A 16731-nucleotide genomic window follows, 5' to 3' on the forward strand; every position below is an offset into this window, starting at 1 on the left:
GTTCTGAAATAATTCAACAAATGTTTCCACTTTCTGTGCAGCCACTTCTTTTACAACACAAGTTTTCAGATCCTGGAGATTTGTCTGCCTTCAGTCCCATGAATTTGTGAAATAGTTGGTCCCTTGGTTTAGAAACTCTTCTATTAGCACTTACTTATCTGATGTCTTTTGGATTTTTACTGTCTTCCATTGTGAAAACTGATAAAATACATTGGTTTAAATTATCTGCTGTTTCTGTTACCTGTTATCAATTCCCCAAGCACATCATCCAAGGATCCCACAATTATTTTCGCTGTTTTTTTTGTATATACAAATGCGACGGTTTGCACCCCAACAAGGCTGAGTCAAGTATCTTTGAGTTTTTACTTGTATTGGCGGTCATGGTTTAAACAGCACAGGAAGGGAATGGGAATGGAGGGTGAATTTAGCTGGTACAATATTGGAAATGGAATGTGCAAAATTGGTGATTGCTTTATCAAAGGTACAGTAAACAAAAGTTAGAACGCAAAACAGTGAGTTTGCAGTGTTCAATGGCTATCTACTTGATGCAAAGGATTTAGCAAATAAAACACAAGCTGAAGTCCCAGACACAAATGTGGTAGTACTAGGGACTCGGAAATTGAAAGAGTGGTTTCTTGACTGCTTATTTGTCTTGGCAAGAACAGATTAAAAGTTCCCAAGGAATCTCCTATTTGTACCTTTTTCAAAGGTTTAATTACTCGACCAAGCTCATGCCGTTGAACTGATGTACTTTCACTGTTTTGATGTCCCTCCTCTACTGCCCAGCAGTTTCTGTTCACTCACTAGTAAGAACCTGCCTTGACTCTTCCTCGGGCAAAACACAATTTCAAAAATGCCATTTCACCTCCCAACACTTTCTTCATCGACTTTCTGTCCATCTGTGAGCAATCACTGTTTCTGTCACTCGCAGCTTATTTAGGCACTGTAACATCAGTACAAGCATCAACAGTTTAAAGGATCACTTTGCCTATTATAGCAGATTATGTTCTTCCAATAAAAGGTTTCAAAAAGCTTCTATTTTTCTGTGCTTTGAAGAAATGCAGACTTGCACCAGGTGAGTGAAGTGTTCATTCCATAAGATCTCTGACCAGTATCAGGGACACAGTTAGGACTGGGATTCGTTGTTGTGCTTTCTTCACATACCATTTGAAGCTGGACTCTGTCACAGTAGCTTGAACGTCATGTTCAACTGGGTGCGTCCTACCTGATCCTGGTGATTTTCAGGTAAAGCAATTCTCACTGGGTTCAAAACTCATTACAAATTCTTTCTTTACAGTGTCTGTCGCACGTGCTGGATTTCTAGAGAACCTTGAGGATCTGGATTTAATCTACAACAATACTGTCAATGATCAGTCTTGGGCAATGTTTTTCCAAGAAATTAGTGGCCTAAAGGATCTGTCTGAGCTGGACATTGGCCTCCGACCTTTAACTCATCGAGCATGCGACCCATGGATCACCATTTTTCTGGACAGCCTGGTTAGGTTTCCCTCCCTCACAGAATTCAGGATGCATCACTGGGTCCTTAGTGCTTCACAACGAAAACTTTTGGAAACTTTCAACAGGGATAGTAAGAGGAACATCCTTTTTCACTATTAGTCATTTGAAAGATGCTGAAATAGAGATTCAAAGGTAAGGACTAAGCTCAGCACATCACAAATCACAGATTTTTTTTAATATTCGTTTAAAATTGTGGTGCATTATTGAAAGCATTTAACACTCACCCTGGTTGGTTCCAAGACATTGACTCCAATCCACCTTTCACATCCATCGAATTCTGTGCATGAACAATTCCGGTCTGTCATTTTCTTTAAAATTGATGAATGTTTGAAGTAAGGAGGAGAATGATGGAAATGCTGAGCAGATGATTGTGGAACAGATGGTCTGGATCCCCCACAACTGATTCTTGGTTTTCACAGACTGAGTTGCTGAAATTTGCACTATTTAAGATTCTGATGTTAACTAACTTGTCATGTTATTAACGCTGAACTATCTTCACCCAATGCATTAAATCCATGTTTGTTTTCAATGTTTTCTGTTTTTATATTTGACTGCAGGACTGATTTAAGGATAGTCAGCATGGTTTTGCATGAGGAAAATCGTATCTCTCAATTTTTGGAGTTTTTAATAGTGAAGTAATTAAAATGATTGAGAGCGGAGTAGTAGACATTGTTTTTGACCAAGTAAACAAAGTTGCTGGAAAGGCTCAGCAGGTCTGGCAGCATCTATGAAAGAGAAAATAGAGTTAATGTTTTGGGTCCGGTGACCCTTAGGTGCTGAGGGTCAGCGGACCCAAAACGTTAACTCTGTTTTCTCCTCCACAGATGCTGCCAGACCTGCTGAGCTTTTCCAGCAACTTTGTTTTTGTTCTTGATTTAAGGCATCCACAGTTCTTTTGGTTTTAATGTTTATTTGGATTTTAGTAGAGCCTTTTGACAAAGTTTCACATGGGAAGCTAATTAGTAAAGTTAGATCACAAGGGTTTCAGGGTGAGCTTGAAAATAAGATACAAAATTGACTTTATGGAAGGAGAGACATGGTGGTGGAGGATTGCTTTATGGGCTGGAGGCCTGTGACCAATGATGATCCATAGGGATTGGTCTGGTGTCCAGTTTTGTTTGTCATTTTATATAAATGATTAGGATGAGAACATAGGAGGCATGGTTAGTAAGTTTGCAGATGACACCAAAATTGGTGGTATAGTGGACAGTTAAGAAAGTTATGAGCTTGCAAAGAGATCTCGATCAATTGGCCTAATGGTCTGAAGAATTGATCATCCAACTTAGTACCCTGCTCCCACAATCTCCCTATCTCCTTTTGATCCCTTTAGTCCTAAAGACTATGTCTAACTCCTTTTGAAAATATTCAATGATTTGGCTTCAAACGCTTTCTGTGGCAGAAACTTATACAGGCTCACCGCTCTGAATGAAGAAATTTCTCCTCATCTCAGTTCTACATGACTTAATCCATATCGTTCGATTGTGACTGGACTAGTCATACAAATAGAGTGGCTGCATGACTGGGTTAGAATCTGGGGAGTCTACAGTGAGTAACTCACCTCTTGATTCTGCAAAGCTTGTCCACCATCTAGAAGGCTCATGTCTATTTAGAATATTTAGACTTCCAATGGCCTGTATTTTTTGTAATAATCAAGGAAGAATGTTCTTAGCTTCACTAAGTCATGCTGCTGAACAGGTTCAGAGGGAACACACGCCATCTGTACCACTGCAGTAGTTTTAATAACTGTTTCCTTTCTTGGTCATCTATTTTTGAGAATTTCTTGGAGATTCCTATTACTGCAATTGATCTTCTCCCTAACTTACAGCTATTAACTAAAGTACTTCCAGTCTTATTATAATGAAAACATGTTACTTTCTTTATGTCACTTATAAATTAAAGGTAGATTTATAGTTAAATCCCTCATTGGAATCAGATCATCCTGGACTTTTGTCTCTTCCTTCTTTATATAGTCTAAGCTCTTATTTGTAACATTTTAATTTCTCCTTGTTTAGCTTTACCCCGAATTTTCCAATTCAATCTTCCTTATTTCCAGATTCCTTTTTCTTTCTTTATGTTTCCATTTCTACTACATTTTTTTCTGTTTTCTTCTCAATTGTAATTTGTTTTATTTTAATACTTGAATCTTAGCTAATCTAGGAGTGACACCTCAATTTCCAGTTCCCATCTTTCTAGCTCCAATACAGGGTAATTACTTCAAGCTTTTTATCCTTACAACAACCTTTTTATTTGCAGGCTCTTTAAGTGTAGCCCTAGTCAAGATCTCCAATAATCCAGCATTTTCTGTTCCCGGAAAAGACATTTAACACCTGCAGAAGCTATTTTGAAATTCCGTTCTATGTAGTTTACTTCACGATAGCTCTTGCTTTTTCTTTTATCCAGAACCTTAATGCAGTCATATCTTCTGAATACTGTCATATCCTTCTTAAATTCAATGAATTTCTGTCCTGGATGTACCACCACTGTCTGATCCCAGCTGATGGTAATGCTAGACAGGTCAGATTCCAGAGAGAAACCTGGCTGATAGACCAGGAGTTTGATTTTTACAATTTGTGTAACATGGTCATCAGTCACTGGACGTTTTCATGTGGCTGTCAATGTTCTCTTTTTAAAAGCCACCAGTTTATTACACAGAGGGGGGAAAAAAAACAAAGCTTTGTATTCATGATAATTTAGAAAAATCTTAACGTGGAAAACGATTCAATGCATTTTAAGGATATGTGCACGGGCACAGGCAATAAATGCAGGCTTGCCAATGATGCCCATGTCTCAATAAAGTAAAATTGTTTTTAAAAAATTTCTTTATGGGCACATAATCTCAGTGAAGTTTCACTTTTTTTTTGAAACACCAGCTACAGCCTTCATACTTATTTCCGATTCTGACAGCCTGGAGATTTCAACAAATCTAAAAAGGAAACACCTTTCTGTTGGAATGACTTTTCTATTGAACTGCACCTATTAGTGATTCCTGACCATTCATTTCTTGGATCATAAACTGAGCTTGTAAATATTCAGCTATTAACTTAAGTCCACAGACTTTCTTCAAAGCTGCCTTTAGTTCACTGCTTACAATTACTTTCTCACCTTAAACTGAACACACCACTGTTACATGGTTCTTCCAATTCTTCCTGCCAAAATATATTACTGAAACATTTTTTTCTATGTCAGGATACACTATGCAGTAAATGGATCGGTGAGTGATCATGATTAGTGTGAAGGTTTTCTTGTAATTTGTTTTAAATTTACTGCAGTATTGTTGTTCCAGTTTTAAGTGTGGGGAGAGAAACAAAATGAACCCAGTATTTCTTTTTTGTGATTAAAATTGTGTTTCTTTTGGATAATTCTGTTGTTTCCCAAAAGCTGTTTACGTAACCTGTTTTTATTTTAACAAAGTCACCAGCAGCTGACTTTCTTGGGCTTTCCTTTCGAAAACAGCATGAGACACACCATTTAAAAATAAATTGTTATTATGACACACAATATATACACCAGACAGATAGAATTATAGCAAGGAATTTCACTTCTAAAAACATTAAAACTGAACAGAAACTTGCAAGTTCATATCACTGTTAGAATCTGGTAAGAGGATTTCTTCTACTTGGGAGTTCATGTTTAGATAAATCTAGGTGGCAGAGGACCAGATTTTGTAGAGTTTCTTCAGAAAAAGAGATGTGCACCAAGTTGAGAGGATGAACTTCAATAATGATCAAAGAAAGGGGGTCTGTTTGCTTTTCCTGTCAGGAACTGGTTTCAAGGAGGATCTAAAATGTCATGCCTAGTGGCATGGTAAAAGGTTAGATGTATCCTGGTTTCTGCAGTTGCTCTTTCTGATATTCTTGCTTGCAAAAGGCTTGAAAGAAAGCCAAGCTTATCACAAAATTTAGTTTCCGTGTTCTAAAACAACCGCCTCCACGGTCGAAGATATAAATGATTGACGATGATGTCTGAAACTTTGATACATTGACTTTTGATTCATCTCTTGCTGCTGAACCAGATTCAGTCTTGGCTTATTGACATGGTGTTTTTGCAGTTGGTTCTGATAACTGTCGACTTGACATTCCGTAAATCCTTTCTCGAAGTCTGAAGAGGCTTTGACGCTTGGACTTCTAGAAATTGGGTGATCCATTGTAGCCGTTTTTAAAAGTCCGAAAAATGTCAATATTTAAAAGGGAGTATAGTTTTTAACAATTGGTATTATTGTCATGTTTGATCAGCATGACACCAGTTTTTATACTAGTTCTGTATCTTGCAACTATAGAGGATTATTTTTACAGACATTAACTGCTACTTTATAGTGAAAGTATTGAATTGTTTATCTGTAACCCCTTTCACAGCATTCCCAGCATGGTGAGGATTCTCTATCATTTTTAACATCTAGAATTTTTAATTCTTTTCCTTCTAGAAATGGATTTGTTTTCTATTTATTGTAGCCTTATTAACCTGTCTCTTAATTAGTGATTTATTTCCCTTTTGCTGCAATATTTTGTTTAAACTTGTATAATTCATACAGAATGTGGCCTCCTTTATTCTTCTACTAAACTTCACTATCTCACACTTATTCACAGTGAAATTAGTGTCAAGGCATGCCCATTCTGCAAGTCACAATTTGTCACAGTTCTTTTCAGTTTTAACTAAACCCTCTGTTTCTTTCCCCTGACCCTCATCCTTCAATTTGCTTTTATTTACTGTTTTTGAAATTGTAGGCATTCAATGATACAGTTTGGAAACAGGCTATTCGGCCCACACCAACCTTCCAAAGAGAGGCCAACCCAGACCCATCCCCCTACCCTCTCCATGTAACCCTGCATTTCTCATGGCTAATCCCTCCCCTAGTCTACACATCTTTGGACCAAGAGGAAACCGGAGCACCGGTAGGACACTGGTAGAATGTGTGGATTTCGCACAATCGCCAGAGGGTAGAATCGAACCCGGGCCCCTGGTGCTGTGATGCAGCAGTGCTAACTACTGAGTCACTGTGATGATGCACTTCTGATTCCTGATTCGAATTGTTCAAGTACATTTGAACCAATTACAACTGACATAGTATCAAGGTTTCTGGTCTTTGATACTTTCTGATATTTTGCCAATTTGAGTAACTACCTGTCACCAATGGTTTTTTTTTCCAGGAAACCCAACCTGATAATATTATGTGGTTCATTAGCAAAACCCTTTTGGAAGACCTCGATATATTGGCATGTATTACATTATTTTTTGTCTATTCTTTAATACTTTTGAATAGTTTAGGAAAGTTGGTTGAATACAAAGCTGCATTTGATGTGGTAACCAAATACCAGAGTGATTCAATTGTGTTTGCTTTTACTGTAGATGAGAATAAGATCCCAAGCTGCAACTTACTAAGGTTTTCCTTTGGAAAAAATAGCCGGTACGGTGCCTGAGTTTAACTCCTTACATCCCATTTTTGATCATACAAGTTAAACATTCAAGCTACATTTTTGTCATAAATGCTGTAAAGGCATGGTGTTTCCAATTTACAATTAGTTACGATTATACTGTCGATTAGGCAGCTGTTTTATAAAGTGCAGGACAGTGAGTACACGTTACAGGAAATTTCTAATTGACGTTAATTTCTACAAACATCTAGCATTTTTGATCGTTCTATCTCTGATCATCTCTTGAGAGATTGACCTTCAGCACTTGAACACGGACATTTTAGGAGGATAACCTTTGAATTTCTTAGAGAGAAGCTGAAAATGGTCTTCAGTGGGAAAGCTTGAAATGGGATGACACCGAGTCAGCAGGTCCTTTAATCAAGGGCTGGAAAATGGAGTGGACCTTGCTATTGCCTGATTTGCATTAGCCCTGATATCTAGAAAGTGAAGCACAATATTTAAAATACAGATAATTCTGCTGAGGACAGCCCCTAGGTGAACAGGCTGTTGACGTGATCAGGCTGTTGTGGAAACAAGTTTCCTTCTCCCCCTCCACTCTGTCATCTCATTGCTTCTCTGGCCAATAAATTTATGGTTTCCTGAAGCCTGAATATTGTTGGAACCTCCAGCTTTTATGCATATTCACAGATTTTCCTTCTGGTTTTACAATGTCAATACTTTTATTTCTTTTTTCCTTTCTGCTGCTGCTTCCGCTTTTCATCCTTTCCTTTGTCTTTCTTCCTTTTTTTGTCTTTTTTTGGGAACAGGTTTTTGAAAGGTCCTAATTCCTTTCGAACCATCAGTCCACGCCACCATGCTTGGATCTGTGGATGGAGAAATGAACATTGAGTTAAGAACAAAGCAAGAACTCCTTGCTCATGGCTGAGCAAATATCAGCCCAGCAAGAATGTAATCAGCTGGAAATATGAACAGAGGGGCAGGAACAAGAGAGACAGAGATGTCTGATGGATTATAAGTGAGTGAACTGAACCTAGAGGTGGTGGGTTGGTCGGAGGATGATGGTGGCCCAAGGACAAAGCCTTAGTGAATCTCCCCAGAATATTAGCTGAGGGCTCTGGATTAATTTCTGGTTGAGCAGGAGCCTGTCGGGAAGCCGGTGAGTCAGTTTTTGAATCTATAAAAAGATTACCTCGAGTGTCAGTGCCTTGCATTTCTGATTGAACTTTTTTTTCTGTTTAGGGGATTAGCAGGGATGGCAGTGCAGGTAGAGGAATGTTCCTCCTGCATGATGTATGAGGTGAGGGACGCCATTAGTGTCCCATCCAAATACGTCTGCAGGAAGTGCACCCAACTCTTGCTCCTCCAAGACCGCGTTAGGGAATTGGAGCGGGAGCTGGATGAACTTCGGATCATTCGGGAGGCAGAGTCAGTGATAGACAAGAGTTTCAGGGAAGTAGTACCTCCTAAGCGTGAAGAAAGCTGGGTAACTGTTAGAAGGGGGAAGAAGCAGTCAGTGCAGGGATCCCCTGTGGTCGTTCCCCTGAAAAACAAGTATACCATTTTGGATACTGTTGGGGGGGACGACTTACCAGGGGCATGCAGTAGGATGCAGGTCTCTGGTACAGAGTCTGTCCCTCTTGCACCGAAGGGAGTGATAGTCATTGGGGACTCAATAGTGAGAGGGACTGACAGAAGGTTTGCCGGGAACGAAAGAGATTCACGATTGGTGTGTTGCCACCCAGGTGCCAGGGTCCACGATGTTTCGGATCGTGTCTTTGGGGTCCTGAGGGGAGAGGGTGACCAGCCCCAAGTCGTGGTCCATGTAGGCACCAACGACATAGGTAGAAAGAGGGATAGGGATGTCAGGCAGGATTTCAGGGAGCTAGGGTGGAAGTTGAGATCTAGAACAAACAGCGTGGTCATCTCTGGTTTGTTACCCGTGCCACGTGATAGCGAGGCAAAGAACAGGGAGAGATTTCAGCTGAACTCGTGGCTGCAGGGATGGTGCAGGAGGGAGGGCTTCAGGTACGTGGACAATTGGGGCTCATTCGGGGGAAGGTGGGACCTCTACAAACAGGACGGTCTCCACTTGAACCAGAGGGGCACAAATATCCTGGGTGGAAAATTGGCTAGTGCTATTCGGGTGGATTTAAACTAGCTCAGAAGGGGGATGGGAAACAGGTGTAGTCCTAGTACACAGGAGGATGAGCGTAGGGAGGACATGTTCAGGACCTCACTGTCACAGGAGTGTGCTGGCAGACAGCAAGCTGGATTGAAGTGTGTCTACTTTAATGCCAGGAGTATCCGGAATAAGGTAGGTGAGTTTGCAGCTTGGACAGGTACCTGGGACTTCGATGTTGTGGCCATTTCGTAGACATGGGTAGAGCAGGGTCAGGAATGGATGTTGCAGGTTTAGATCTTTCATTAAGGTCAGGGAAGGTGGTAAAAGAGGGGGAGGTGTGGCTTTGTTGGTCAAGGACAGTATAACAGTGGCTGAAAGAACCTTTGAGGACTCGTCTACTGAGGTGGTATGGGCTGAGGTCACCGAGGACGGTTTGTCGACTGAGTCAGTATGGGTGGAAGTTAGGAACAGCAAGGGAGCAGTCACAGACTCCCAAATAGCAGTAGGGAGATCGAAGAACTCATAGGCCGGCAGATTGTTGAAAAGTGCAAACGTAGCAGGGTTGTTGTTATGGGTGACTTCAACTTTCCCAATATAGATTGGAACCTCCTTAGTGCAGATGGTTTGGATGGAGCCATTTTTGTCAGGTGTGTTCAGGAGGGTTTCCTTACTCAGTATATGGACAGGCCGACGAGGGGGGAGGCCATTTTCGATTTGGTGCTCGGCAATGAGCCAGGACAGGTGTCAGATCTCGTGGTGGGAGAACACTTTTTGGTGACAGCGACCACAACAGCCTCACGTTTACCATAGCCATGGAAAGGGAAAGGAGCAGTTACCAGGGGAAGATATTTAACTGGGGGAAAGGAAACTGATCCTATCAGACAGGAGTTGGGAAGTACAGATTGGGAGCAATTGTTCCACAGAAAGGGCACAGCAGACACGTGGAGACTGTTTAAGGAGCAGTTGTTGCGAGTGATGTATAAATTTGTTCCTCTGAGACAGGTAAGAAGGGGTAAGATTAAGGAGCCTTGGATGACGGGTACAGAGGTGCTTCTTGTCAAAAAGAAAAAGGCAGCATACGTAAGGTAGAGGAAGCAAGGGTCTAGCATGGCTTTAGAGGATTATAGGCTTGCTCAGAAGGAGCTCAAAAGTGGACTGAGGGGGGGGGGGCACGAAAAAGGCTTGGCAGGAAGGATTAGGGAGAACCCGAAGGCATTTTACTCATACGTGAGGAATAAGAGAATGATCAGGGAGAAGGTAGGGCCGATCAGGGATAGCGTAGGGAACTTGTGCGTGGAGTCTGAGCAGATAGGGGAAGCCCGAAATGAGTTTTTTGCTTCAGTTTTCACTAAGGTAAAGGGACCTTGTTGTGAATGAGAACTTGAGGAGGAAAACAGGCTTGAATGGATCAAGATTGAGGAAGTTAATGTGCTGGAAATTTTGGCAAACATTAAGATTGATAAGTCCCCATGGCCAGACCAGATTCATCCTAGGTTGCTCCGGGAAGCGAGAAAGGAGGTTGCTAAGCCGCTGGCCAAGATCTTTGCCTCCTCACTCTCCACGGGAGTCATACCGGAAGATTGGAGGGAGGCAAATGTTGTTCCTCTTTTCAAGAAAGGGAATGGGGAAATCCCTGGAAATTACAGACCAGTCAGTCTTACGTCTGTGGTCAGCAAAGTTTTAGAAAGAATTCTGAGGGATAGGATTTATAACTATTCGGAAAAGCATAGCGTGATTAAAGGGATTCAGCATGGCTTTGTGAGGGGCAGGTCATGCCTTACAAATCTTATTGAGTTCTTTGAGCAAGTCACGAAACAGGTTGACGAGGCTCGAGCAGTGGATGTGGTGTACATGGACTTCAGCAAGGCATTTGATAAGGTTCCCCACGGCAGGCTCATTCATAAAGTCAGGAGGTATGGGATACTGGGTGATTTGGCTGTCTGGATTCAGAGTTGATTGGCTGACAGGAGGCAGAGAGTGGTTGTAGATGGTAAGTATTCTGCCTGGAGGTCAGTGCTGAGTGGTGTCCCGCAGGGCTCTGTTCTTGGGCCTCTGCTCTTTGTAGTTTCTATAAATGACTTGGATGAGGAGGTTGAGGGGTGGATTAGTATGTTTGCTGATGACACAAAGGTTGGAGGTGCCGTTGATAGTATCGAGGGCTATTGCAGGCTTCAGCGAGACATTGACAGAATGCAGAGCTGGGTTGAGAAATGGCAGATGGAGTTCAACTTGGATAAATGCCAAGTGATGCATTTTGGAAGATCGAACTTTAAATGCTGAATATAGGATTAAAGGCAGGATTCTCAGCAGTGTGGAGGAACAGCGGGATCTTGGTGTTTAAGTGCATAGCTCCCTCAAAGCTGCCACCCAGGTGGATAAGGTTGTTAAGAAAGCATATGGTGTTTTGGCTTTCATTAATAGGGGGATCGAGTTTAAGAGCCGCGAGTTTATGCTGCTTTGGAATATTGTGTCCAGTTCTGGTCGCCCTATTATAGGAAAGATGTGGAGGCTTTGGAGAGGGTGCAAAGGAGGTTTATCAGGATGCTGCCTGAACTGGAGGTCTTGTCTTACGAGGAGAGGTTGACTGAGCTCGGACTTTTCTCTCTGGAGAGAAGGAGGAAGAGAGGTGACCTGGTTGAGGTGTACAAGGTAATGAGAGGCATGGATAGAGTCAATAGCCAGAGACTTTTCCCCAGGGCAGGATTGACTGCCATTAGGGGTCATAGTTTTAAGGTGTTAGGAGGAAGGTATAGAGGAGATGTCAGAGGGAGGTTCTTCACCCAGAGAGTTGTGAGCACCTGGAATAGTTTACCAGTGGTAGTCATGGAAGCAGAGTCATTGGTGACATTTAAGTGACTGCTGGACATGCACATGGACAGCAGTGAATTGAGGGGAATGTAGGTTAGGTTATTTTATTTTTGGATTAGGATTATTCCACGGCACAACATCGTGGGCCGAAGGGCCTGTACTGTGCTGTACTTTTTAATGTCTATGTTCTATGTTCTAATACTTCAGTGACATTATCACTACACCATTGCCTTCTCCTTAATTCACTAAGGTTCGGTATTCAGCACCCTTCAGACTCATGTCCACCACCATCGAAAAGGATAAGGCCAGCAGGTAAATGGGAATATCACCAAGTTCCCCTCCAAGTCACTCGTCGTCCAGATATGCCACAACATCACTACTCCTTCAATGTCTTTGGGTCGAAGTTCTATGATTCACTTCCTATTCCATGTGGACTGCCGTGGTTCAAGAAGGCAACTTGCCACCACCTTCTCGAGCGACTAGGGATGAGCAATAAATGGTGGCCTATCTAGTGATGCCCACATCCTACGAATGAATTTTTAAAATGATTTGGAAGACTGAGGATCCAACCAATCCAGCAGTGAATAAAGCTGATCATTTGCTGTATAGATATCATCAAAGAATTTTGAAACCAACCCATCCAGTTATTTTTGCCTCGAACAGGTCATATGAACTGTTTCCCTGAATTTTGTTTTCTCCATTCATGACATTGATGTCTTGGTTGTTTCTTTATGTTCGTGTATGTGTGTGAGAGTTTTAAAGAAAAGGATAAAGTTTGTGTTTAGTCATTAAATTAGTAATTCATTTCTGTTTTATGCCATTGGTTGAGAAAAGTGGTTTGTTTACAATGAACAGTTTTCTTGTTAATGATTATTTGGTATGTATTCCCGTTTTAGCCTGAGTCAGATAATCCAGTAAATTGGGCTTTCTGGGGTTTTAATTAAATTTTCACATTTGTGGTCATTGCAGTGATATTGGGATACTCTCCTAAGCAAGATGTGGGAGTAGCCAGAGTATTTGTATGATCAAGCTAGTCCAGTTCAATTTCTGGTCAGTAGTATCCCAAGGATGTTGATGGCAGTAATTAATATTAAACATCCAACAAAGAGTATTAATTTGTAGTCTAAACCTGAAGACAGTCCTTAACTTTTTTGTCTTTTCCTCAAACTGTCTGTCTTGAACCCAAGTTCATAACGTGGCATCAAACCACATGACAAAAGAGGTCTGAAAGATTGAGTTAGTAAGGGGTAGAGTGAGTGAGACTGAGTTGATCAGTCTGAAAATAGGACTGAGGAATGATCAATTGGTGAATGGGAACTGGGAATTTTAAATGTTTTCGATGATGAGCCAATAGGGAACACTAAGGGAAATCAAGGACCTTGACAGAAGGGTAGTTCCAGAGGACTTCAGAATTTCAAATGTTCTTCAAAAAGGGCATAAAGATAAACCAAAGAACTACAGACCAATCAGTTACACCTCTATCATGGAAAATCTTCCAGGAACAAAACTTCAGAACAAACTTCTGGACAAACACAAGTTAATGAAGTAAAAATTAGAATCTGAGAAAAGATGGTATAGTGGTAACTCACTGAACACATAATCCAGAGATCTCCGCTGACGGTACAGGCATAGTTTCGAATCTCAACTATGGAAGCTGGTGAAATCTGAATTCACTTTCATTTGGAATGCAGGGTTAGTTAAATGTTGATCACTTAACTGTTGGCTATGTGACAGGAATCACAGAATCATGTACAATTTCAGGTTAGATGAAGATTTGTACTAGAACTGTCCCACTTCTCCTAGGCACTGGTGTTGGGGCTCTTGCTTGCTTATTATATATTGGTGACCTAGACTTGGCATGCACAGGACAGTTACAATGTTTTTGGAAAACATGAAAAGTGGCAGCATTGTGAGCTGTGCAGAGGACAGTGTAGGACTTCACAATGATGTCACAAGGTGAAGCAGAAAGACAGTGGCCAATGAAATTCAGTGCCTGGATGTATAAGGTGATTTATTTGGCAGGAAGAACAAGGATACCACAGTATAAAATGAAAGGTACAACTCTAAAGAGGATATAGGAGCAGAGAAACCTAGGTGTATGTGCGCACAAGTTATTGAAGATTGTAAAATTGTTTGAGAAAACAGTTAATAAAGCATACAATTCCTCAGCATTATTAATAGGCTTGTGCTATTGGACTGGGGTGGACAAATCAGAGGTCACATAACATTAGGTTATAGTTCAACAGGTTTATTTAAAATCACAAGCTTTTGGAGTGCTACTCCTTCATCAGGTGAAGCAATCGCCAGTTGAAAAAGCAGTGTACCAAAAGCTTGTAATTTCAAATTAACCTGTTGGACTATAATCTAATGTTGTCTGACTTCTGAGGATGAGGCTAAGGAAGGGTAATCTGTGTAGCTCGCTTCTTACATAGCAATAGGTTTACAAATGTGCACTTGTATTTGAAATGGAGTGTCAGTCATGCTGTCTGTGTACTCCGAAAAGTGTTTGGTTTTGATACCCTTCCCACAAGGAGCACAGTGAAGAACAGGTCTTGGCTAGCAGGACTTGTCTGAATGCATGGCTGGGCATTAAAGATCATGTCAGTGTGAGGGATCCCAGGAAAGCTCGGTAGCAGTAGGTATTTCTGCCTATGACAGGAGGGAAGGTACAAAGGTATGATGATTGGGAATGAGATGAGTTTCGGAAAATTGTATTAGAATTCGCACTAGGATTCAGAGAGGGAAACCCTTTATAAAACTTGCCAAAATTGACACTTAGTCAATTTCAAATAACAGTCAGCTCTTTGTCTCCACAAAGCTGGTGCCTTCTACCAAGACTGTCATCCTTAGAAGTCTCCGTATGGTAGTCTGATTAGTAAATTTAGATCACATGGGATCCAGGGAAAGGTGGCCAATTGAATACAAAAATTGGGTTAACGTTAGGATACAAAGGATGGTGGAGGTGGGTAATTTTTTTGGCTTGGAGGCCTGTGACCGGTAGTGTTTAAGGATTGGGTGCTGTGTCCACTGTTTGTCATTTTAAACCATTTGTATGAGATTACAGGAAGTATGGTTAGTAAGGTTGATGATGTAGTGGACAGTGAAGAAGTGCCTCTAAGTGTACAGCAGGATCTTGATTAGCAGGGCCAATGGGCCAAGGAGTGACAGATGGAGTTAAATTTAGATGCAAGGTATTGCATTTTGGTAAGACAAACCATGGCAGGACACATACAGTTAATGGTAGGGCCCTGGGGAACATTGTCAAATGAGACCTAGGGGTTTAGGTACATTGTTTCTTGAAAGTGGCATCACAGGTGGACAGAGTGGTGAAGAAGGAATGTGGCAAGCTTGCCTTCATTGCTCAGAATCCTGAACATAGGATTTGGGAAGTCATGTTGCAACAGTTGAGGTCATTTTGGGATTACTGCATACAGTTCTGGTTGCACTGCTAACTTCTTTTATTCTTTACTTCTTCAGGGGATGAGAGTGTTGTTGGCTGGGCCAACATTTATTGCCCATCGCTAATTGCTCAGAGGGTAGTTATGAGTCAACCACATTTGTTGAGAATCTGGAGTCACTTGTAAGCCAGACCAGGTAAAGATGGCAGTTTACCAGGATTGGAGGCTTTGGATAAAGGATAGGCTGGGACATTTTTTTTTCCTGGGCCATAGGTGATTGAGGCGTGACCTTTATAGAAGTTTATAAAATTATGAGAGGCATAGATAAGGTGAATAGCGTAGGTCTTTTTCCTAGGTAGAGAAGTTTAAAAATAGGAGGTCACAGGTTTAAGGTGAGAGGAAAACTATTTAAAAGGGACCTGAGGGGCAACTTTTTCACACAGATGGTGGTACTTATATGGAATGAACTGCCAGAGGAAGAGATGGAGGTAGATACAGTTACAACATTTAAAAGGTTTTTGAACAGGTACATGAATAGGAAAAGTTTGGAGGGATATGGGCCAAATGCAGGTGAGTGAGACTAGTTTGGAAAAACCCGGTTGGCATGTACGAGTTGGACAAAAGGTCTTTTTCTGTGCTGTATGTCTATGATAGGTGACAGGTAGTTTGGTGAGGCCAAAGCCGAATACGTTTCCCTCTTTTTGGTTCCAACAATACCTCGGCTAGTGCCACATCCTGCAAGACTTGCCCAGGTTAGTCAGTAAATGTGCTGCCAAGCCACGTTCAGTGACAGACATTAAAGACCCCCCACCTTCTCCCCCAAAAACATTTTGTGCCCTTGCCACCCTCAGTACTTCCAACTGGTATTAAACATGAAGGAGTATGGATTGCTCAACTCAAGGGGAGTGGTAGGTGGTAATCAGCAGGAAGTTTGGCCTGATATGACATCTCACAAGGTCTGGTGCCAAAGCTAGAGACTCCTAGAGCAACTGTAGCATTGCCACCTCTGGGCGTATCCAGGATTTTAATGTGATGTCTGGGAAATTGTTTCTAAGGTATGATTCCATGAGGGTGACTGTCTTAGACTGTTACTTGTAGTCTGTAAGACAGCCTCTTGGACACAGTGGTGTTGGACTAATAATCCAGAGCCCCAGGCTAAATTCTTGGGACATTCAAATGAATCTTATGATGTCAGACGATGAAATTTGAATTCAATAAAAAACAAAAGGTCTGGAGTAAAAATTAATTAACTTAATGGCTAACGGTGACCATATAACCATTGTTGACTGTGTATGCCCTTGTTGTTTCTGGTGCCAGTGTCAGTGCTAGGTGGTGTAAATTGGACAATCCAATTTCATTCCTTTGTAAAGCTGGGTGTCTCACTGGGTCATTTCAGAGGTGCGTTAATTTCTGTCACATTGCTGTGATGAAGGGGTCTCAAGTAAGTTTGGTAAGGAGAGCTGATTTCCTTTTAGTTGAGACCTGGGACTACTGACATGCTGCCAAAGTAATTATC

General features: G+C 41.4%; 2 protein-coding genes across 9 annotated transcripts in view; one reads left to right on the top strand and one right to left on the bottom strand.

The window, feature by feature from the left end:
• The window catches only part of lrrc31 (leucine rich repeat containing 31), an 88418-nt gene that overhangs the window by 40410 nt on the left and 31277 nt on the right, over positions 1 to 16731 (top strand). For 4 of the 8 annotated variants that reach the window (XM_048541701.2, XM_048541708.2, XM_048541706.2 and 1 more), the window contains one exon: positions 1298 to 2047. In XM_048541701.2, coding sequence (XP_048397658.2) covers positions 1298 to 1617 — 320 coding nt within the window. In that variant the 3' untranslated portion in view covers positions 1618 to 2047. Of the gene's footprint in view, positions 1 to 1297; positions 2048 to 6662; positions 6749 to 12067; positions 14058 to 16731 lie in introns of those variants that run through there. The other 4 variants (XM_048541705.2, XM_048541703.2, XM_048541702.2 and 1 more) reach the window with 3 other exon arrangements.
• The window catches only part of LOC125457481 (leucine-rich repeat and IQ domain-containing protein 4-like), a 29696-nt gene continuing 17978 nt past the window's right edge, over positions 5014 to 16731 (bottom strand). The window contains exon 5 of the mRNA XM_048541709.2: positions 5014 to 7750. Coding sequence (XP_048397666.1) covers positions 7607 to 7750 — 144 coding nt within the window. The 3' untranslated portion in view covers positions 5014 to 7606. The remainder of the gene's footprint in view (positions 7751 to 16731) is intronic.

The sequence above is a fragment of the Stegostoma tigrinum genome, chromosome 14, assembly GCF_030684315.1.
Source record: "Stegostoma tigrinum isolate sSteTig4 chromosome 14, sSteTig4.hap1, whole genome shotgun sequence".
NCBI classification, from domain to species: Eukaryota; Metazoa; Chordata; class Chondrichthyes; order Orectolobiformes; family Stegostomatidae; genus Stegostoma; species Stegostoma tigrinum.